At 34.7% G+C, this 22,887-nt stretch overlaps 1 protein-coding gene across 1 annotated transcript in view; it reads left to right on the top strand.

The window, feature by feature from the left end:
• The window catches only part of SMC2 (structural maintenance of chromosomes 2), a 50,607-nt gene that overhangs the window by 22,480 nt on the left and 5,240 nt on the right, over nt 1–22,887 (top strand). The window contains exons 15-23 of the mRNA XM_055579187.1: nt 418–622; nt 2,734–2,869; nt 5,334–5,458; nt 9,546–9,739; nt 10,779–10,922; nt 13,981–14,175; nt 16,045–16,245; nt 18,748–18,864; nt 21,860–22,020. Coding sequence (XP_055435162.1) covers nt 418–622; nt 2,734–2,869; nt 5,334–5,458; nt 9,546–9,739; nt 10,779–10,922; nt 13,981–14,175; nt 16,045–16,245; nt 18,748–18,864; nt 21,860–22,020 — 1,478 coding nt within the window. The remainder of the gene's footprint in view (nt 1–417; nt 623–2,733; nt 2,870–5,333; nt 5,459–9,545; nt 9,740–10,778; nt 10,923–13,980; nt 14,176–16,044; nt 16,246–18,747; nt 18,865–21,859; nt 22,021–22,887) is intronic.

A 22,887-nucleotide genomic window follows, 5' to 3' on the forward strand; every position in this document is an offset into this window, starting at 1 on the left:
TAGCATGTTTTATTTGAATGGAAAAGTATTCACTTTGGGACAACCAAGTTGATAGTTGAAGGAAAACATGTAATTGTGTCACTGTGTTGATCTAGAAATTGTACTTTAAGAAAGTGTGTTCACAAATAATCCACTTTGAATTTCGAAACTTGATAGTGGCTTCTACTTGATTGAAACTCATGACTGGTATTTTTAGCTAAATGTTTTACTTAGATTTTTCAGTGTTTAAACTTGAATTTTTTTTTCTAAAAGTGAGTTTTCTATAGCATTTTAGAAAATTCAAAAGGCGTTGTATTGCTGGGTATATATATTAAGTTACTGTTAGTATTCTAACAGTTGTGGGCATTATTAGTATTTTATAAAATAGTATTTGAAAGGAAAGGAGTAATATGTATTATGACATATGTTTTCCCACAGGTTGGCCCTAATAATGTTCATGTGGCTCTTTCCCTGGTTGAATACAAACCAGAACTTCAGAAAGCAATGGAATTTGTCTTTGGAATGACATTTGTTTGTGACAATATGGATAATGCAAAAAAAGTAGCTTTTGATAAAAGGATAATGACTAGAACTGTAACTCTAGGAGGCGATGTGTTTGATCCTCATGGGACATTGAGTGGAGGTAGGATTTATATCATTTTGTCCTCCTACTCCTTTGTTGTAAATAGAATGGGGACTTTTTTTTTTTTAATAGGAAATATTGGGGTTGGAATAATTCAGTGTTTTATTCCTAATCAAAGGATTGACTTTTCATTTGTGACAGTTGCTTATTATTAATTGAGAAATTATACACTGTCATCATCCAGATGGAACTCTAGTCTAGTAATCAGTACTATAGCTTTTCTTGCTCATCTTAAGTCTATTCTTGTTTTCTCTTTTTTGCCTTGTTAAGATATTCTAGTCACTGGGAAACAAAGTAGTTTTATTCAGTGCAATTGTAGCTTGACCACCAGTTTTCCTTTAGGAAACATGTTAACTTCTAATATGTATATATGCTACTGCTCCTGTCAAAAGTAAAGCAAAACTTTAAATCTGCCCTTGAGATGGTGCCTTAAGAAAGGAATTCTTAAGTAGTGACCATGTATTTCCTGTCCTAATATTTGTGACACTGTTTCCATATCCATGTCGAGTGACCATGTAATAAATAACAAATACTGAACAGTACTTACTGTGTACTAGGCAGTGTTGTAAGCCTGTACTGTCCAATACAGTAGCTACTAGCCACATGTGACTTTCCATTTAAATAAGGTAATTAAAATTAAATAGAATAATTTATTTAATTGCACTAGGCATATTTCAAGGGCTCAGTAACCACAGTGGTTAGTGGGTAATTGGATAGTGCAGATATGGAACATTTCTATCATTCTATAAAGCCCTCTCCTAAGGACTTTAATTAGTTCATTTAATCTTTATAGCAACCTTGAGGTAGACATTACTATCTTTTCTATATGTTTGTAGAAACTAAAGTATAAAACAGTTAAGAATTTGCTGATAAGTGGCAGAGCCAGGGGTCAGAGTTTAAACACGTTAGCCTGATTTCACAGTTTGTGCTTTTAACCAAACCAAGAGACTTGGATGCCTCTTGAGTTAGGAAGTATCTTAATTTCTTTCTAGTCCAAGAAAACAGTAGCCAATGTAATGAGCTTCATGAACAAGTTCCCCAGTGTACACAATGACTAATATCTACAGTTGGAAGATAGAGACCAAATATTTTAAAATATCTAGATTAGAAGGAACATTTTAGATTTCACTGAATTATATGTTCTTGAAATTCCTCCTTAAGTGATGGCAGATATGTAACCCCATGTCATATAAGCAAAGTGTTCATAATAGCATTGTTGATTGACTTCACTTTCTTCCATCAAACCTAGAGTTTTCTTGACAGCTTAACACCTCAGCCTGTTACTGCCAGACAGTTATAATGCATGTAAGGTAAAACCAGTTTACTATGCTATGTCGAGTTTAGACCACGTTACGATATGGTAATAAACAGCTCCCAAATCTCAGTGGCTTACAGATTTATTCTGTAATTATGCTATATCATGTTACTTGTCTCTGCTCCATGTTATTCTCATTATGGAACTTAGGATGACTGAAAAATAAATCTTTTTTTTTGAACATACTTTACACATGGGAAAGGGAAAACAAATGGTAAATTACATGCTGCCTCTTAAAGCTTACTTTCAGAAGAGGCAGATTTCCCACTTCATCTGCTAGAGCAAAGCACATGGCTAAGCCTGATTTTAGTAGATCAGAAAATGGTCCTGAGAGGGATCCACCCAGTGAGTAAAGAAAGTGAAGTCGCTCAGTCGTGTCCAACTCTTTGCGACCCCATGGACTGTAGCCTATCAGGCTCCTCCATCCATGGGATTTTCCAGGCAAGAGTGCTGGAGTGGATTGCCATTTCCTTCTCCAGGGGATCTTCCTGACCCAGAAATCGAATCCAGGTCTCCCACATTGCAGGCAGACGCTTTACCATCTGAGCCACCAGGGAAGCTCACCAGTGAGCAAAGGCAATGATTATTTTGAATAAATAATCCATCACGTACAGAGTATTTGTTATCACATATGTATGCCCTAAGATTCAAATGATAAAATGGATTTTGTACCTTCATAAACCACTAAAGATTGGCTGTTGAATTATTTCAAGTGTAAATCTCTTAGAAAACTGTATTGTTTCCTAAATATGTGGCAACTCAGTGTTGAAGGCCTGTTTCAATTTGCCTATGTCAGGTGCTCGATCCCAGGCAGCTTCCATTTTAATGAAGTTTCAAGAACTCAAAGATGTTCAAGATAAGCTCAGAACCAAGGAGAATGAGCTACGGGCTCTAGAAGAGGAATTAGCCAATCTTAAAAACACTGCTGAAAAGTAAGACTTTGGTTGGATTAAGCTGTTATTAAATTTTTTTTTTGGTCAAAGATCTGCATTTGCATGGTAGAAGATTAAAAAAATTAATATTTAAAGAAATACTTAACGACTTAAATAATAACCTTAGTATTGAATAAGTTGTGAATTGATAACAGTTATTTTTTTTTAAATATAAGGGATGTCTTTGTTTTACGAAATTATGGAAAGTTAATTAAAAGAAAGAAAGAAAAATCAGCCAAATATTCCTATTTTTCTACTGAGATATATACTCTGTTAACATTCTGTGGGGATTAGTGGGGAAACACACAGATGCTCTGAAGGTTGATGCCAGAGGACACTTGAGTCCTTGATTTGAAATGATGTAATATGCTGTAGCACTGATTGGGTGTCTGCACTAAGTTTTGCAGCCTTATGGCTGTCCTATACATGTTGAAGATAGCTAGGTTCCCTGTGGAGAAGTTAAACAAGTTTATGTCAAAAGTCACTGCTAAAATTAAAGTGTTTACTTCCAGTGTTTTTTCTTTGTGGGTGTGGATATAGGTGTGTGTGTGAACTGTTCAACATTACTTCTGTTTGTGTATGATACATATTTATGTATGATGAAATATATGTATGCCACATTTTTTTTTCATAATTGGGTTCATGCTATTCAATGTAACCCTTTTTGTCTCTTAACATTATTTACTATTGTGTGCCTCATGTGCTAAGTACTCTTCAAAGAACTGGGAATATAGCAGTGAATCAAATAGATAAATCTCTTCCTTTATCTTACTTGCATATGTGGAGTTGGGGCAACAGACAATGTAAAAAGTTAAATTGGTAAAAGGTATGTTAGATAATGCTAAGTTCTAAGAATAAAAATGTAAAATAGGAAAGAAGTGTTGAAAGTTTATATGGGGTGGGCAGGGAAAGCCTTACTGAGAAGATGACTTGAATAAACACCTGAATGATGTTGAGTGAACTCACTATGTGGTTGTCTAGAAGAGTCCTTGTGTGCTTTAAAAACTTCAGGAGTATAAATGCCACAAACTTAACAAAGTACAGTATTTGAGAGTTTAATTGTAATTTTTTTCTAATCCCTCTGAAGATGGCAAGTGGCAGATGAGATAAAATTAAACAATTTATTTAGAATTCAAAATACTGAATAAAGGTAAGAGAAAATAAAAGATAAAAACTTAAATTTTTTTTGAGGGGTAAACTTTTGGCATTTATCTTCTGAAATTATCAAAGCTTAGAATAGTACTAAGACTTTTTGGGGACACAGTATATATGTGGAAAAGATTATTTACACTAAGTCACAGTGGCCATTCCAAGATGTAAATTGTATCAAAATGCCCACTTTCAAACATTATATACATGTAAAGCCTACCTTTTACCTTCATTGACATATGACATTAATCATAAAATGAAAGAACTTTCTCTGAGAAAGAGACAAAAAGATGTTTCTGAAATGTGGAAGCTCTGTCAAGGGAATGAATTACAGACTCAGTTGTAGTCACATTAGGTTTGGAACTGTTAAGTTTGTTGAGCAGTACTAGGTCGTTTATTCTGCAGAGTTGTTTTGTAGACTAATTGTGGCCCTGAGGTCCAGGAAGAAAAGTAGATTTTGAAAAATGAAAGTGGAAGGGTCACCTAAAGCCATTCTTTCATAGACCATATCAGGAAAATATGTTGCCTTTTTTAAAAAATTTCTATACATTTTTAAATGAGTTGAAAAATGACTCTGAGTTAAAATTATGGCTTTTTATTGCTGTCAAGCAGTCTCAGACAAGAATACTCAAGGGAGTATTTATAAGTTGCTTGTTTTTTGCCCTCAAACCTTGTGATTTTCTAGTTACAAGCAACCTTTGAATTTACTATAATTTAAAATTTCACTGCAGCTGAATTAGCAAAATACCTTCCAAAGCCGTAATTTGAAGCTGCCAGAACTGGGGGACAATTACAGGATCTGCAAAAAAAAGTGCTTGGTGAATGTTTAAGTTTAGTACTGTGTCATTTTAAACCACCAGTCTCCTTACAAAATGGAGGAAATGATGTTATTAATTAAAACATTTGAAACTGGGGATTGAGCTAACCAAATTTTTGAAATTTTATATAATTGTTATATATTCTATTTTTATGATGGAGGCTATTGTGGAGTTTTTCTTTTAGATAAGGATCAGTGAGAAGGGTTATTTTTAAGATCACTTATTTATTTGAAGATTATTAATATTTTCTAAAATTAAGAATATTTCTGTGGATAGTTACTATTGGTCTTGGTCATTTAGAGTATTTACCTTCAGTATCCAAGTCAAACTTGAGTTTACATTGATGCTTCATAAGTGTGAAAGTCATCAAAATGAGTCTTGTAACCAGTGGCATCTTACATTATGTTGTATGAGTTTGTTTTAGGTAAGAGCTTGTTTAAATGCATGTCTCAAACATCAGAAAAATTGTCATTTATTATAAACTTCTCTTCCTTAAGGTATCGCCACCTGAAACAGCAGTGGGAGATGAAAGCTGAGGAGGTAGATTTATTACAAACCAAGCTTCAGCAAAGCTCGTATCACAAGCAACAGGAAGAATTAGATGCTCTTAAAAAAATCATTGGTAAGATTTTGTTCTAATCTGTTTCAACTGATAACCATACTTTAGGTATTTGAAGCTCTCATGTTTATTGTATATTTTAATTATATATAATAATTTTCTGTTAATTTATGCTTTATTGGGTTGCTTATTGTTCTCATGTACCACATTATAAATACCTTTTTTGTTACATGCTTGTCTTTTGGTTTTATGTTTATAGTATTTTTGTTATATGTGTATAACTATCTCTGTCCCTAATTTTAAGAACCTATCTTAACACCTTTAATCAGAATTTAATTGTATGTGGTAGTTTTAAATTTCTCTTATTCCTTAGGACTATTCACAGACCTGTTTTTCCCCCACTAATATTTTTATTCTTTTTTTCTCTTCTTTTATAAAATTTGAAATGTATTCATTTCATTCACTTTCCCCACCCCCTGCCTCTAGCAACCACCAATCTTTTCTTTGTATCTGTGACCTAAGATATTTAAGATTCCACTTATAAGTGAGATCATATGGTATTTTTTGACTTATTTCACTTCATGTAATACCCTCAAGGTCCATCCATGTTATTGCAAATGGTCGGATTTCCTTCTTTTTTTATGGTTGAATAGTATGCCGTGGTGTGTTTATGCCACAGTTTCTTTACCTATTCATCCCTTAGTGGACTCAGGTTGTTTCCATGTCTTGGGTGTTGTAAATAATGAAGCAGTGAACACCACCTGTCTTTTGATAGCCAGTATAACAGTTGAGGTGATCGCTGTTTGTGGTTTTGATTTGAATTTCCCTTATGATTAATGTTGAGTATCTTTTCATTTACCTCTCGGCCGTTTGTACATCTTTTGTGGAAAATGTGTATTCAGGTCCTCTATTTTTTGATTTGATTGGTTTTCTTTCCTGTGGAATCATATGAGTTCTTAATATGGTTTAGATATTAACCCCTTATCAGATAGATGATTTACAAATGTTTTCTCCTATTCACTAGGTTGCCTTTTAGTTTGTTGATGATTTGTTTTGCTGTGCAGAAGCTTTTTGGTTTAATGCAGTCCCCCTTGTTCATTTTTGCTTTTGTTACCTTTGCTTTTGGTGTCAAATTCAAAAAATCAAAACCTATGTTATGGAGCTTACCACCTGTTTTTTTCTAGGAGTTTCATGATTTCAGGTTTTACCTTCAAGTCTTTAATCCATTTTGACTTAATTTTTGTATATGGTGTTAGAAAGTGGTCCGGTTTCATTCTTTTGTAAGTGACTGTCCAGCTTCCTTGCAACATTTACTGAAGAGACTGTCTTTTCCCCATAATACATTCTTGACTCCTTTGTCATAAATTAATTGATCATGTATGCGTGGGCTTTGTTTTGGGGTTCTTTTATTCAGTAGTTCCATTGATCCTTGTGTCTGTTTTTATGCCACTACTCTACTGCTTGAATTACTCTAGCTTTGTAATGTAGTTTGAAATCAGGGAGTATGGTGCCTCCAGTTTTGTTGTTCTTTTTCAAGATTACCTTGGCTGTTCAGGGTCTTTCATGGTTCCATACAAATTTTCAGATTGTTCATTCTATTCCTATGAAATATGACATTGAAATTTTGATAGGATCTGACTTGAATCGGTAGCTTGCATTGGGTAATATGGACATTTTAACTATCTTTCCAATCTGTGAACAGAGAATATTTTTCCATTTGTTTCTGTCTTCAGTTTATTTCATCAGTGTTTCATAGTTTTCAGTGTACATATCTTTCACCTCCTTGGTTAAATTTATTCTTAGGTATTTTCTTTTTGATAACAATTGTAAATGGGATTGTTTTCTGTATAGAAACAACCGATTTTTGTAATTGATTTTGTATTCTGCAGCTTTGTTGACTTTGCTTATTATTTCTAACAGTTTTTTGATAGAGTCTTTACAGTTTTCTGTTTATGATAGGGTTTTCTGTTTATGCCATCTACATATAGTGAGAGTTTTACTTCTTTCTTTCCTGTTTGGATGCCCTTCTTTTCCTTGCCCTGTTGCTGTAGCACTTCCAACACTGTGTTGAATAAAAGTGGCGCGGGCATCCTTATCTTTTTTTGGTCTTAGAGGAAATGCTTTCAGCTTTTTACCGTTGAGTATGATGTTAGCTGGAGGAGGCAATGGCAACCCACTCCAGTACTCTTGCCTGGAAAATCCCATGGACAGAGGAGCCTGGTAGGCTGCAGTCCATGGGGTTGCGAAGAGTTGGACCCGACTGAGCAACTTCACTTTTACTTTTTCACTTTCATGCATTGGAGAAGGAAATGGCAACCCACTCCAGTGTTCTTGCCTGGAGAATCCCAGGGACGGGGGAACCTGGTGGGCTGCCATCTGTGGGGTTGCAGAGTCAGACACGACTGAAGCAACTTAGCAGCCGCAGCAGCAGCATGATGTTAGCTGTGAGCTTGTCATGTGTATAGCCTTAATCTTTCTATACTCACTTTACTGTGTTCTTATCATAAATGTTGGATTTTCTCAAGTGCTTTTTCTGCTGTTTAGATGACCATGACTTTTATCCTGAATTTGTTAATACAGTGTATCATATTCACTAATTGGCAGATGTTAAACCATCATTGTATCCCTGGAGTAAATCCCACCTAGTCATGGTGTATTGTTGAATTCGGTTTGCTGATGTTTTGTTGAGGATTTTTGCATTTATGTTCATCAGGGATGATAGCCTGTGATGTTTTTTGCTTGTGGTGTCCTTGTCTGATTTTAATATCAGGATGATGATGGCTTCACAAAATGTATTTGGAAGAATTTTCTTTTTGTCTGCTTTTTGGAAGAATTTGAAAAGGAAAGATTGGTATTAATTCTTTAAATGTTTGATTTAATTCAACTGGATTTTGTTTGTTGGGAGGTTTTTGATTCCTTATCAAGTTTCCATATTACTAATTACTAATCATGATTTAATCTTGATAGGTTGTCTTTTTCTAGGGATTTATTTCTTATGGGTTGTCTGATTTGTTGGTGTGAAATTTTTCATAGTTATCTTTTATGATTCCTTATATTTCTGTGGTATCAGTTGTAGTATCTTTTATTTCTGATTTTGAGTCTTTTTTTCCCCTTAGGTCTAGCTGGAAGGTTGTTGGTTTTAAAGAACCGCTTTTAATTTCATGGATTTTTTTTTTTTTTCTATTTCTTTTTGGCCTCAATTTCATTTATTTCCACACTGATCTTTATTATTTTCTTCCTTCTACTAACTTTGGGTTTTGTTTTTCCTTCTTTTTGATGCAGTTCTAAATGGGACTGTTAGTATGTAGAAACACAACAGATTTTTGGTGTAAAGTTGTTTGAGATTTTTCTTGTTTCTTTAGGTAGGCATTTGTTGCTATGAACTTCACTCCTAGAACTGATTTTGCTACATCTAATGTACATTTGGTTTGTTGTATTTCTGTTTATCTTTGTGTTGGGTATTTTTTTTAAAATTTCTCTTTTGATTTCTAGAATGATATTCTACAATGAAAACTAGTATAGGAAATTGCATAATCATGGCTTTCAAGGTTATGTTTGTACCTAGTCCTAACACTTAACAGTGTATGTTGATTGTGACCATAACATGCTCATTCTATCTTACTTTATTTTTTAATTTATAAATTCAGAGGTAATATGTTTCCTATGCTTTGTTCTATGTATATTCTCACAATATTTCTCTAATAAGAGTTTCCTTGAATAAAAATAAGTGAGCAAGGAACACTAAGTCAAGCTTTTTTATGGGGTTAATTAAAAGTATTCTTATAACTAAAATAAAAGTACCATAGTTCTGTGCTCAGTTCTGGTTTTGGAAGCATATGGTATATAACATGGTCTGTGATCTTTTTATAAGTTAAATTGTAGGTAAAGTTTATGTTAATCAATTTCATGTGATTGGAAATAATTTCTTTACAGAATTTAGATAATTCAAGTATGGCTCTAAGGTATGACCTGTGTTTTCAACATACTATTTATAGAATAAGGTTAGAACAGTTAATTTTTTTTTTTTAACTCTTGCCTCCAACTTTCTATACCTTTTCTTCTCTTAAAAGTTGAATTTGTAAGCCCTTATCTATAACTGTTACTAGTTGGAAGATCTCATTTAGTTGTATTTGCCTGCTTTATGATGCAGAGGAAAGTGAGGAGACCTTAAAAAACACCAAAGAAATTCAGAAAAAAGCCGAAGAAAAATATGAGGTGTTGGAGAATAAAATGAAAAATGCTGAAGCTGAAAGAGAGAGAGAACTGAAGGATGCACAGAAAAAACTAGATTGTGCCAAAACTAAAGCAGATGCTTCTAGCAAAAAAATGAAAGAAAAACAACAGGTAATTTTTTTTAATAGAATTAATCTTTTAACATCAGCATAGAACTGAAGGGTGGTAGAGCACCATTGGTTGATTTGTCCTTCTTCATCGATATTTGTCGTAAGTCGAAAAGTGAGAGACAAGGTTGCTTGATAAAGGCATGATTTTGATAATGTTTCATTCAGGAGTGGACCAAAGCTTGTATCATGTAAGCCAAGCTGTGTCATATCAGAGACTCACTGTTGACGTTTCTGTTTGGTGATCATCTGTTTGAACAGACACTGTGAAAGAATAATGATGACAAAGCATGTTAAATTTGCAGTGTTATTCAATTGTAGACTATCATGGATAGTTTCAAGGCTGGAATTTGAACCTGTTTTACTGTTTACAAAGAAGGCTACATGCCCAGTCTCTATTCCATACAATTTCACTATTGAATACAATTTCACTTAAATCTAGCTTTCCTTCACAGTTCTTTTTAAACCCACCTTATGATTCTACTATTAAATATTTAGCTTTACACAAAGCATTTTGTAAAGAACTAAAGGCTATAATGGGAAAGCAGAGAAACTAATTTTTTTTGTCATTAAATAATTGTTTAAAAAAAGGTTTTTACCTCCTAATTTATCTGCTATATAGAATTCTGTATTGTTTTTCCCTATAGGAATAAAAGGATGAAATAGTTTATGCAAAGTTCTTTGAACCCATAAAAATTGTATGTACATTTTTTAATATAGAAAAATAAATTTCTTCTCCCCTTTCTTCTTTGGAAGCAGCTTACATGTTTTCAGTAGTTGAGTAAGCTATGGTCCTTACTTGCTGAAGTGAAGTTGCTCAGTTGTGTCCGACTCTTTGCGACTCCATGGACTGTAGCCTACCAGGCTCCTCCATCCATGGGATTTTCCAGGCAAGAATACTGGAGTGGATTGCCATTTCCTTCTTCAGGGGAACTTCCCGACCCAGGGATTGAACCCGGGTCTCCTGTATTGTAGGCAGACGCTTTACTGTCTGAGCCACAGTAGTTGGTATGTTGAATGCCCAGATGCTGTGTTTTTTATAGGAAGTTGAAGCTATCACCCTGGAGCTGGAGGAGCTCAGAAGAGAGCATGCATCCTATGAACAACAGCTTGAAGCTGTAAAGGAAGCTATCATATCCTACGAGGGTCAGATTGCAGTGATGGCCTCTGAGGTGGCTAAAAATGAGGTAAGAGTGATTTAACCACATTAGAGAAACACAAATGTCAGTCTGCTTCTGAAATGGTAGCTTAAAGATGTTTGACTTCAAAGGTCTCAGTCTCTTCACCCTTGTCATGATGAGAGGGAAAATGATGATTACCGATCAGAAAGAGTCCTGAAATAATATCACTAATTGTTTTAGTCCACTAGGTCTACTAGAAAATGAAAATACCCAGTAATTTGACCAGGCAGAGTTTAAATAAAAATTATTAACTATAACAGGAATTTGGGATGATGTACAATTGATTGCTAAGGCCTAGAGAAAACTCTAAAGAATATATGAACAGCAGATACAGGAGTAGTCATTACCTATAAGCTGAAGCAGTGCACCCCCAGAAGGAATAAATCTGGAAAAGAGCCCCATTCTACCTGCAAGGCTGAGAACTACATGTAGTTGGAGAACACATGATTGTGGCCCTCTGGTGGTGGGGTTTGGTGTAGTAGGGAAACCATGCTGAGGAAAGTGCTGCACAGGACATCTGCTGGGAAAACAGCTTTCGGGGATGCCAGGGGGACTGGCCACAGGGAGGTGCCCAGCCTCTGGACAGGCTGCAAAGACTGCTGCTGGGTATGTCATGTAAGTGACAACCTTGCCTTTGAGAAAAGCACATCAGAAGCAAGAAGTAAAGCCCCTTCCTTCTCCAGTGTCCCTACAGCATCCTTGACTGATGAGGCTTCATACTGTTAAACTCGGCAAGGGAGAGTTGTTCCCATCTCAGAAGCAGGCAGTAAAGGGTGGATTTGGAGTGCAAGGGTTTCATGTTGTGAAGATATTTCTATTTCCTACAAATATTAAAAATGCTCCCTCATGAATATTGGATACCCTCTTGACCCATTTTTTGATTTTGACCTTGAATTCTGTTTGATTATTTCTACTCCTGCTTTTTAAAATTCAGATATAATTGGCATAACATTTATATTAGTTTCAGGTGTACAATATAATGGTTCACATTTTAATATATTGTGAAATGATCACCCCAATAAGTCTGGTAACCATATATGATTATAGATTTTTTTTGTGTGAAGAGAACTTTTTAAGATGTGCTGTCTTAGCAACTTTGAAATATACAGTAGTATTTATTATTAACTACTGTCACCATGCCCTACAAAGTGTAACCCACCTTTGGTTTTTGATACAACTTTTTTTTTTTTTGTAAGTTTTCTGTTCTGTATGTACTTTTTGTAGGTCATGTTAACTAAAATGTAGCAGCTTCTAACAGGGAGGGGAGTTCCATCCATTTACCTACAATATAGTAAAGTGTGTTTTTGCCTTTTGTCCTCTACTTTTACATTTCCTGTTACATTTTTTCCTTGAGATGATTGTTTTAATTGTTGTAGTGTGCATTGTTTTAGAAAGTAGTTCTTTTCTCTTCATTCTATTTGTGGTTAAACTCAAGAGTTTTTTTTTAATTTTTAACACATTATCAAATAAATAGCAGAACAATTTTTTAACTATATTTTTGAAGATCAGGGTTCAAAGTGCTTTTCAGCTTTGTGTTTTGTGTTGCTGATTACCTTTTCTACAGTTTCTTTTTTGCCTTCTTACTTGCCTTATCATCCCTCCATATCTTTTACCATCTTTCATGGACATCATCTTGTGGAATTAAAAAAAAAAAATAGATGTCATATTTTTAAAGAGAAATGTGGAAGTAAAATAAGCCCCTTCTTCCTTGATCTAAATAATGATAAAATCAAAGCATATACATATTTCGATAAAGAGAATCTCTCTTTCTTTATGGAAAACTATAAGATGTATCTCTAAGTTTGTAAACGTTGTTCTTTTAGTCTCTATGTTTTAAATTGTTTCTGTTTGCCCTCTTAGGGAGCTAAGAAGAGAAATTGCCTTCAAATTAATTATGTTCAAACAAAACTAAAAACTTTGGCTCAATCTGAAGTGATAGATATCCTTGTTTTTCTCTTAACCTTGTAGATTGAAACAATTATACCTGTGACACAGCATCTTCAATGTTTAGGTGTGAGAGAATCTTCTTCATAAACATGTTTTTGTCATGCGTTTTTGTTTTGGATTTTTTAGATGAATGCTGTGATTTAACTTCCTCCTGCAAAGGACCTTTTATGACACAAACATAAAGAAATTACTTATGTCATGTTCAATAACTTAACCATAATGTCAGGTATTGTTTATTGCTCAGAGTTATCTTGTTTTCTAATGAGCATGCCTTAAAGAATTCCTAAATTTTTACTGATGCTGGTCATCACTTCAAGATACCTATTCTTCCTCAGAGTCTTTGAGCAAGTTGTTCTACTCTTTGTTTTCCCCTACCTAAATCTGAGTTGAGCTAGGTTCTTTTTTTCAGATGTTTATGTGAGTTTGTGACCATATCTTTACCAGAACGACCTTTAAGATCTAGCAAAGAACTTTGCGGGGGAGGAGGTGAGAGTTGGTAGACTAAATCCCAGCTGTAATTTTCACTTGAGAGGGAAACCGATGGTAGTAAGAGTGAGAAGTTTTTCTTTGTGCCACAGATCTGTTTCTTCAAAAAGGTTTCTCTTCCTCTTCCATATCTCTGTTTTAACCCCTGTGCTAGAACCAAACACCCTGACCTTTTGTTGCCACTGTCAGAGGCCTTATGGCTTACTTCTATAGAAGGGAAAGGAACCAATGCCAGCTTACCTTACTTCCACCCCCATTCTTTGCCTTCATAATAAATGGCATTTGGGGGCCTGTCATACTATTTTGTAACCACCACCAGAATCCCACTCTTTTGAGAGACCTTAGAGGGCAAATCCCAGTAACCCCTCCTCCACCTAGGTGATCCCAATTATACTGTGTCACAGGGACTTTGTTGCTTCCAGCATGAACAATGCATCTCATCCCTTTTGTCCTAGTGGTAATACAAGTTTTATTTGTAAATGTGTTAGTCGTGTTCATGGAGATATAAAGTGTAGAAGGTTAGATGACACATTGCCATCTTGTCTAGAAGTCTGTTGGATGATCTTTCAGTAAACCAAAAAATGTCTCCGTCTTACCTTGCTGTGTGTTGTCTTGTAATTATTCATTTCAGGAGTTAGTAAATAAAGCTCAAGAAGAGGTAAGCAAGCAAAAAGAAGTGATAACAGCCCAAGATAACATAATTAAAGCTAAATATGCAGAAGTAGCACAACACAAGGAGCAAAACAATGAATCTCAGCTTAAAATTAAGGAACTGGACCATAACATCAGCAAACATAAACGGGAAGCTGAAGATGCTGCTGCAAAGGCATGTTTGTATTGTTCATTTTTATTCTTAATCACATTTTTGCCTCTGGGTTTTTGAAATGTTCTGGTAAAATGCTCAGTGAAGAACTTACTGTAAATGGCAGAACTACTGTGTAACAATTTTGAGGCATACATCTATGACTGCTTCTCAGCAGTCACCAAATGGCAAAAATGTTTTATTTTTAAATTTAATTTCAGGGGCTTTATTCCCATCTCCAAGATGTTTTTAACCAAATATTGAGTGGCCTCCCATGGAAATGACTGTTTTTAATCCCCAGTTGTTCATAGAACTAATTACTAATGTATTAATAGTAGTAATATATATTCTTTACCTAATTGCAAATTGAATTTAGGGAACTCACAGAGAAATACACACAAGGAACTTCTGAAGTAAGGACTTAGTTGGTTTAGGATATCCTTATGAGGATTAGTATAGTCAGTGTTCGAAGTCTCATTTGAAATCTGACGTTTTGCCAAGCAGTGTCTTTGAAGTTATCCCACAGTTTTTTGGTCACTCTTAATTAAAATTTCTTTCATGTATCACAGTAAACCTAAGTAGTTTAAAGAAAATACATAGTTTTGCAGGAATTTGTTGCTTAGTTAGGAGGCTTCATTTATGTGGTTTTAATAATTCACTCATCATGTTTTCTTACTGGTCTGTAACAGTTTGGAGCCTTTTAAATCTTTTAGCATCATAAAAGTACAAGAGATTTAATTTCAAAAAGATGAGAACATACAAAACAGTCTAACACCCTTTTCTGCAAGAGCCATGAGAGCCTGTTCAGGTTCATTACTTTGTTTAAAAAGCCTTTTTTTAATGACCACATGATAATATCCTAATATTTTATTTGTATTGATTTCCCATTTGCCTAGTAGCCTAGTATTAGTGGATTCACTGAACTATTACCAATGCTAATATCACTGTTAATAGGTGTTTTTTTTTAAAGACAATTGAAAATACTAGTATCGGTGGTTGCTAGGGGATTCTATTTACAGTTAAGTGAAGAGGGTAGAAAGAGCGACTTGCAGGCAGAACTGCTAAAAAGTCAAGTATTCTTTAAAATACATAGTTTATCAAATATTTATCATATACTTATACCAGGCACTAAAGATGCAAGAATGAGCAACATGCCACAGAATGTGTTCATGGAGCTCACAGATGGGCAGGAAAAAAAAGATAGACTAGAAATGACCATATTACTTTGGAGTCTGGTGGTGTGATTGTACTCATGGAATTAATAAGGATGATTGACAAGGATTAGCTTTCAACAGTCAATACCAATCTTAAACAGTTACAGTAGAAGAAAGTCTTCCTTAAGCACTATAATTAAAAATCCTTAATGGTTATATGAGTATTTGTGCCTTGTCAAAGAGGGTAGCAAGGGGATGGAGTCAATATTTAAGATAATGTTTTACTTAGATTATAATTTCAAGAATTATTAGCTACCAATCACGATTAGGCTTTTTATGATTTTACAGTATCCATGACTTAAATATTCGTATAAGACTAAACTTTCACAAGTTGTTTTTTTGAAGTAATACATTGAATTTGGTAAAATCTGGAGCCTCATCCCATTATAATGGCAATGTTTACACACACACACACCCCCCCACATACACTTCTTAACTATTTCTCTGAGTTCACATTTATTTTGATGCTTAAGTAATATCTTTCTCTGTTTCTAGCCTATCCTCTAGCTAAAAATATTCATGCTTATAGGTTCACAATCAACAATGAGTCTCTTTTTTTTTTCAAATGAGTCATGGGATTTTTCTCAAAAATGTTTATAAAAATTAGTAAATATTTAAGAAACTAATTTTTAAATATAGGTTTGTGAGCAATATCATTCTATTATCATCTTGTGGCTAGGTATCCAAAATGTTGAAAGACTATGACTGGATTACTGTAGAAAAACACCTCTTTGGGCAACCCAATAGCACCTATGATTTCAAAGCTAACAATCCAAAAGAAGCTGGTGAGAGACTTCAGAAGTTGCAAGAAATGAAGGAGAAACTAGGAAGAAATGTCAACATGAGAGCCATGAATGTACTGACTGAAGCTGAAGAGCGTGTAAGTCACTTTGCTATGACTATGGCCACTTTAAAACATGAGTAGCCTCGATGGTTTTTATGACCCCTGGTGTGTGTGTGCTCAGTCTGTGGCCCATGGACTGTAGCCTGCTAGGCTCCTCTGTCCTTGGGATTCTCCAGGCAAGAATACTGGAGTGGGTTGCCATTTCTGTCTCCAGCAGATATGACCCCTGAGACAATTATTAGAGTCAGTCTAATAATTTAGACTTAAATTTTAGATTTAAAATCTTTGCTTTATGCTTTTGAAAATTTGTTTTGTGTTTTCCTTTTCTTCTTTTTCAGTTATTTCTTTTCTTATTTCATTCTTTTTGTTTCATCAGTTACATGTTCTGTTGTGCTTAAATGACTTTTCCACTGGCTTTTCCTTTTGCTGTGAACGTGTTCAACCCCTTTCTTATTTTTGGTTTAAATAAAAACACTCGATCTTGTTAACTCCTCACATTTTTATCATTTCTTTAACTTGTCTTTTTGAAAGGCTTTGAAGAAGACTACAGGTTTTCCCCACTATCCAAAAAGTGGGGCATTCCTTTGAAACCCTTCCTGTGCCGAAATGGTATAAAGCAAAGAAGCAATTACCATAGGGCCCATCTTGCTAACAGATGCACAGAGCAAACTGAGATAAAGCACAGATGCTCACAGACACAGTTCAAAGCTCTGGGAGGAGGCTTGATGCTGAGATGCTCAGTGTAGTTCCCATGAGGAACTTGATGGTGCCACTCTCACTGCTTAGGATGTGTGCTGCTTCTGTAAGAAATGGCTCACTGCAGAACACATGCTGAACATTATTTGTGCTTTTTATCTTTTCTTGTAAAAGTAGTGATATAAAGTGAACTTTGGAAAACAGGGAATACCTGTCTGTTCTAACCAGTGTCTTCCTTTGATTCCAGTGTATTGCAAGAACCATTACATAAGTAAACGACTAAAATTGTTATATACATTAACACTGTTTTACTAATCTGTAAATCCAGCAGCATCTTCTCTGTTTTAATGCTCTCAGTTACTTGATGGTGTTATCCATCTCCCTTACCTTTTACAGTCTGCATGTCACTAGAAAAACCCAAAGGGGAAAGCAGTTCCTATTCTTTATGGCCCCATAGGAAATAGCAATCTGAGTAATTTTATATTTTGCCCTGTATCTTCTTTAATTCTGTAAAACTGAATTTGCATAACGGTTAATGAGAGTGATGTAAAAGTGAGTACCTATGAGCTCTATCACTTGTTTAACAAATTTTTTAGTAATGGGTTTCTTAAAGCTGTTACTAACATTAGTATCTACAAAGAATCTATATTATGTTAGATACTAAACATTAATAATGCACATACTATAATCTTTCTGTTAAATATTCCTGCTGGTTTTCATTTCTCCATTAAATCTTTGCAATATATGGCACCTTCGTGGAAGGGAAATATTTTGTCTGAATTTGAGCTGCTTAACATCATGAAATTTGTTTCCTTATACTTGTTTGCTTTTATTATATAATAATAACTTGAGCTAGGTTTTTGTTTTTTGGGTTTTTTGTTTTTTTTTTTTTTAATTTTACCAACTCCCATGTCCATATCAGAGAGGAAGGGCCTATATGGTTGATCAGTGGTTCACCTTTTGTCTTTTTGTTATTGTATTTTGGGTCACCCCATGTAAGAAAATATATGGAATTATGCAAGGAACAGGATAAAAGTGTGGCCAAGCTCCTAAAACCTTTTCTGCACAAAGGAGAGGGGCAGCAAGGAAACTAGCAAGACTGGCTGGAGTTTTTCAGGGAGAATATGAAGCCGCCTTGAAATGTGAGGCTGTGAGGAGAAATAAGTTAAAAGGGTTTTTAGAAAGTGCTGCTGCTCCTCATGATTTGATTATCCCTCTGTAGTTTCCCTCAAATTTTTTTTTTCAGTAAATTTCTTCATTAACCAGAGAAGGCTACTCTGAAAATGAGATGTTGGAGTGGAAACTTGAGGCACCAGTTAATGTCTGAAGTAGAGGAAGAACAGTGCAGGGGCCACAGGGCTACGGTGAGCTTATGTTCAGGAAGCTGAAAATGAGACCATATGGCTGGAGCCTGGGGAGGAGTGTGTTGCCAAAAGTTCAGAGATAAACAGGAGCCAAATTATGTAGGACTTTATACATCATGGTGAAGAGTTAAAAAAGTTAAACCTTTATGTCACTGCTAAGACTAACCTTGCATGCAAGGCTACTTTTGAGTTTACATGACAAATACTCCTTTTTTTGCCTTGGCTACTGGGTAGATAAGTGACTATAAGTGGAGTCAAAATGTTTTAAGAGTTTGTGCTATAAATTCTCAGCTATAGTAATTGAATTTTACATATAGGTGTGTTTACTTGCCTTGTAACTCAATGTAGTGTATCTTTTTGGTAAGAAGGAGTTGTATGTATTGCATATAAAAATAGTAAAATCTCTTTTATTCTTGACTGAATCCTAAAATACAAATTTTTTGGTTTTCTCAATTAAGTCTGCTTTTTATCTTACTAGTATAATGACTTGATGAAGAAGAAGAGAATTGTAGAAAATGACAAATCCAAAATCCTGGCAACTATAGAAGACCTTGACCAGAAGAAAAACCAAGCCATAAATATTGCCTGGCAAAAGGTATTTGAACCCCCAAATATTATCTATTCTGTATGAGGCAAAGATGGAAGATGACATCATGTTAATAGCGTTGTACTCTAAGATAAATTTGAAGCAACAGCTTTGTGTTTGAATGAGGCACATGCTCATACCTTAAAACCTTGTAGACTTTTTAAAGCATTTTGTCCTCTTGGACTTAACTGCTGCTGCTGCCATTATGGTCTCATCGTCTGCTTGTCTGGTTCTTCAGCTACATGAAGTTAACTTTGTAGATTTCTCTCCATCACTTGCTAATTCTGGGTTACCTTTAAAGGGGACAGTATTTGCCCTCTTTCTCATGAGATCATAGGTTCTAATATTGGACAGTATTCTAAGGTTTCTTCCAAATATCTGCCATACCCTTACTCATCCTCTGCTTAAAACTGGAAGCATTATTTGTTTCACATTGCAGAAGTGCTAATTGTTGGAATACCTCTCCAAAGGACCCCTTCAGTTGTAACCTCTTCAGTTTCTCTTGACATGACCTGCAGAGGTCAAATATTTGTGCTAAGAATATTTCTATAGTAAGATTGTATTCCACTTACAAATTATTAATTGTGTTTCAGAATTCATAAGTATTATACATTCTTAGGTTTTTAGCACATCATTTTTATAGTAGATTTATAATTATAAAATGTTATTTTTATGTAAGTATAATAATTTATTAACAGACCATTTGCTCTTATTTTACATGAATTATCTTAAAATAATTCCATAATTTTGATAATTATTATCTCTGTTTTATAAATGAAGAAACTAAAGCTTAGAAAGTTGAAATTAGCCTAAGATCGTAATAGTCAAAAGGTAGGAAAACTGGAATTCTCTTTTCCTAAATTAGAACTTAAATTAAAATTACCTTTTGTTGCTCTTTAGGAATTAGAACTGGTTAATTGGGAAGTCAGTATTTCCAGGATTCATATCCAACAAAATCCCAATTAACCATTTTGGTTTTGTTTTATGACAACTTCAACAGATTTCAAGGTTCCTTACTATTATTTCTACTTCTCTGGCTGCATAGATTTGTCTCCATTAGCATAATCCTTAGCTTCTTCTGTAAAGTTTTCCTGCCATAACAAAAGACTACTAGTCAGAAGCTTTCATAGATACTGTGGTATTTGGCACTTTAGCAAGCCTGGGCCTTTAGGATTTAACTGGACACCTTACCACTTTTTCTCTTTTTAATTTTGAGGGAACTTTATTTTTGATAATGGCAGAATAGTTATCTTTTTCATTTGGATTATTTTTCCTGCTCTACAACTTACTTTCAGTGTTCCATTTCCCTGTAGTATTTCTGTCGTTTAAAAACTGCTTATACAACATTTGGATTTAACACTAGATCTGAGATTCTGTCTCTTGGTTTCCCCATGATTCCTGTATTTAATTCGAGTACAAATTTATATTTTAAATTGATTTTTCTTCAGTCTCCAAAGTTCTCCCAAACCAAGTAAATTTACTGAGTGCTTATTATATATGTCAGACACTATTCTTATATTAATTTTCCTATTTAATTCTCAACAGTAACCTAATGAGATAGGTATTATTTAAGCATTCCATACTTCCTTATGGCTTTAAGTGTACTTCCTTCACAACATCAGAGTATTTTATAAACTGGTTGTATTTTTGTTTCTTTTTTAACCTCATTGGATTTTCAATATTCAACTTATTTCCAGTCTATGATAGGGCTGTATTCTTCTCTACCTATTAACTGATAAGATTCTTTTTTCCCTTTTGAATAATCCACATGGGATCCCATGGTCATCTTTTGGATTTATTAGCATTCCACTGTCTTTAATTTTGAGCTGTCTTTCTCCTGTCTGGTCAAAAAATTTCAAGTGTTTATAGACACTATGTTATCTTCCATCTTTCCCCCATAAAAAAAGTGGACCTCTCCCCACTGTAATGAACCTTGTGTAGCTCTGGAAGTCTATCCTAGATAAAACTAGAATCTACTTTCTCTGTGTAGGCTATTAGCATGTGTGTGTTGTTCTTAAAATATGTGTTCCTTAGCAAATTTATATTTAGGAGACTGTGTAAGTCTAGGAGATTTCCTTATTACTAAATATATTCATAAAATATGTACTTGCATTTGAATTTTATACTTGAATAGAGAACTTGGCTGTCATATATCTTTGTTGGGGGGGTGTACATGCATGTATACACTCAAGTTTGTCTGGTGAACCTCTAAGATTATTAGTCATGTCTGAAGACAGATGACTGAATTCTCAAATGTGTATGCACAGAAATTACTCAGTTACAGCCTAGAATATTGGTCCTAAATCTCTGTGTAATCTCCTGCTGCAACTTTATGCGGATAGGCCAAATAGCTTCTTAAGCTTTTTTCTTTTGGGGCTTAGTCTTGTTCCTGTCCCTTGACAATCTGTGAAAAGTATAGAAAAGAACCGTTGAACACCTTTAACAGATCTATTTTGATTTCATGCCTCTTTTTCTCCTAGACTTCACTCTGATCTTAAGCTTTTTAAAGTTAGCTGTAATGACAGGCCTGTCTTACCATATCAGTCAACAGAAAACAAATTATACCAAAAAAAAAGTTTTTGTTTTTTCTCCTCCAGCTGAAAATTCAATCTCCTATATTATTCAGTTGTGTGTCTCTGAGGATTCCTGCAACCATGGGTGCCTGTTGTATCAAACTTCATCTTAGTGTTAGAGGTACAGCCTGTAGTTTCCCCTCAAAGTTTGAGGAAGCTCAGTAAATGATATCTGTGAAGAGACACATAAATATATCACAGCCTTATACTCTTGTCGCAACCACTGGACTCTAATATGTTTTATTTCTAGCAACTATAGACAATACATGAATGAATGAATGGGCATGACCAGATTTGTCATATGGACCATAATTTGCCAACCTCAAAACAAGAGTAACAGATAATAAAATTCACCTGCTGGTTTCCAGATATACATATCATTTGATTTTTCTTGGAAAACCTTCTATAATACAAGTCATTTTTTCATCCAGGTGAACAAGGACTTTGGATCTATTTTTTCTACTCTTTTGCCTGGTGCTAATGCTATGCTTGCACCACCAGAAGGGCAGACTGTGTTGGATGGTCTGGAGTTTAAGGTTGCCTTAGGAAATACTTGGAAAGAAAACCTAACTGAACTTAGTGGTGGTCAGAGGTGAGTGAGTGTTCCCTTTGAAATAATTCCTCTTATTTTATTATAATCCATCATCTCTTTGCCTCCCAATTTTATTTCAGATTTGCTTTTCTATATTTGCATGTGGAATTTAAGGAGCCTAATCTGTGAGACTATGAATTCTGATTAGAACACTTGACTAAAATGATAGGCAACAAAGTAGAAATAAGGATTAGCATCTAGGAAACTAGACCAAATCCATGAGAAACAATTATTTTCAGATTCTGGAAAATGAATGATCCAGGAGTACAATCCTGAGAGAAAAGAAACAAAATGCTGAGTCCAGTGTTTACCCTAGCTTTCTCCCTAGGAGTAATTCTTGACTGCAGATGCAGGGAGGGAAACCCACACAAAGCCCAGTAGTCTTACTAAATGAAGAAAACATTAGAATTTGGGGAAGTCCCAGGGAAATACATCATGGCATTGCGTTTGCACCATCCCTAAAGTGAAGACTATTCTAGACACACCTTAGCAAAGGTTAATTGCAGGCCCAACACTATTTACAGACAGACCACAAAGTTGAGACTGTAAACAACATAATCACAGTGTTCAGCATCTAATAAACACTACTAGGCAGAAATCAAGAAAATGTGATTTATAACTTAGATGAGAAACAGACCCGGAAGTGACAGATGATAAAACTAGCAGACAGGAAGTTAAAGAGAGTTACATTAAGTATTTCCAAAGATTACAAGGTGAGAGAAATGGAAACTATTAAAGAAGATGCCAGTGAAATTTCTAGAGATTTTTTTAAAAAACAAACCTGAAAGGAAAAGTTCTCTGCCTGAGATTGATAACAAATTCAGCATTAAAAGGAACATGGGTGAATTTGAAAACATAGCAATAAAC

Source organism: Bubalus kerabau, chromosome 4 (genome assembly GCF_029407905.1).
Source record: "Bubalus kerabau isolate K-KA32 ecotype Philippines breed swamp buffalo chromosome 4, PCC_UOA_SB_1v2, whole genome shotgun sequence".
In the NCBI taxonomy this organism is placed as follows: domain Eukaryota; kingdom Metazoa; phylum Chordata; class Mammalia; order Artiodactyla; family Bovidae; genus Bubalus; species Bubalus kerabau.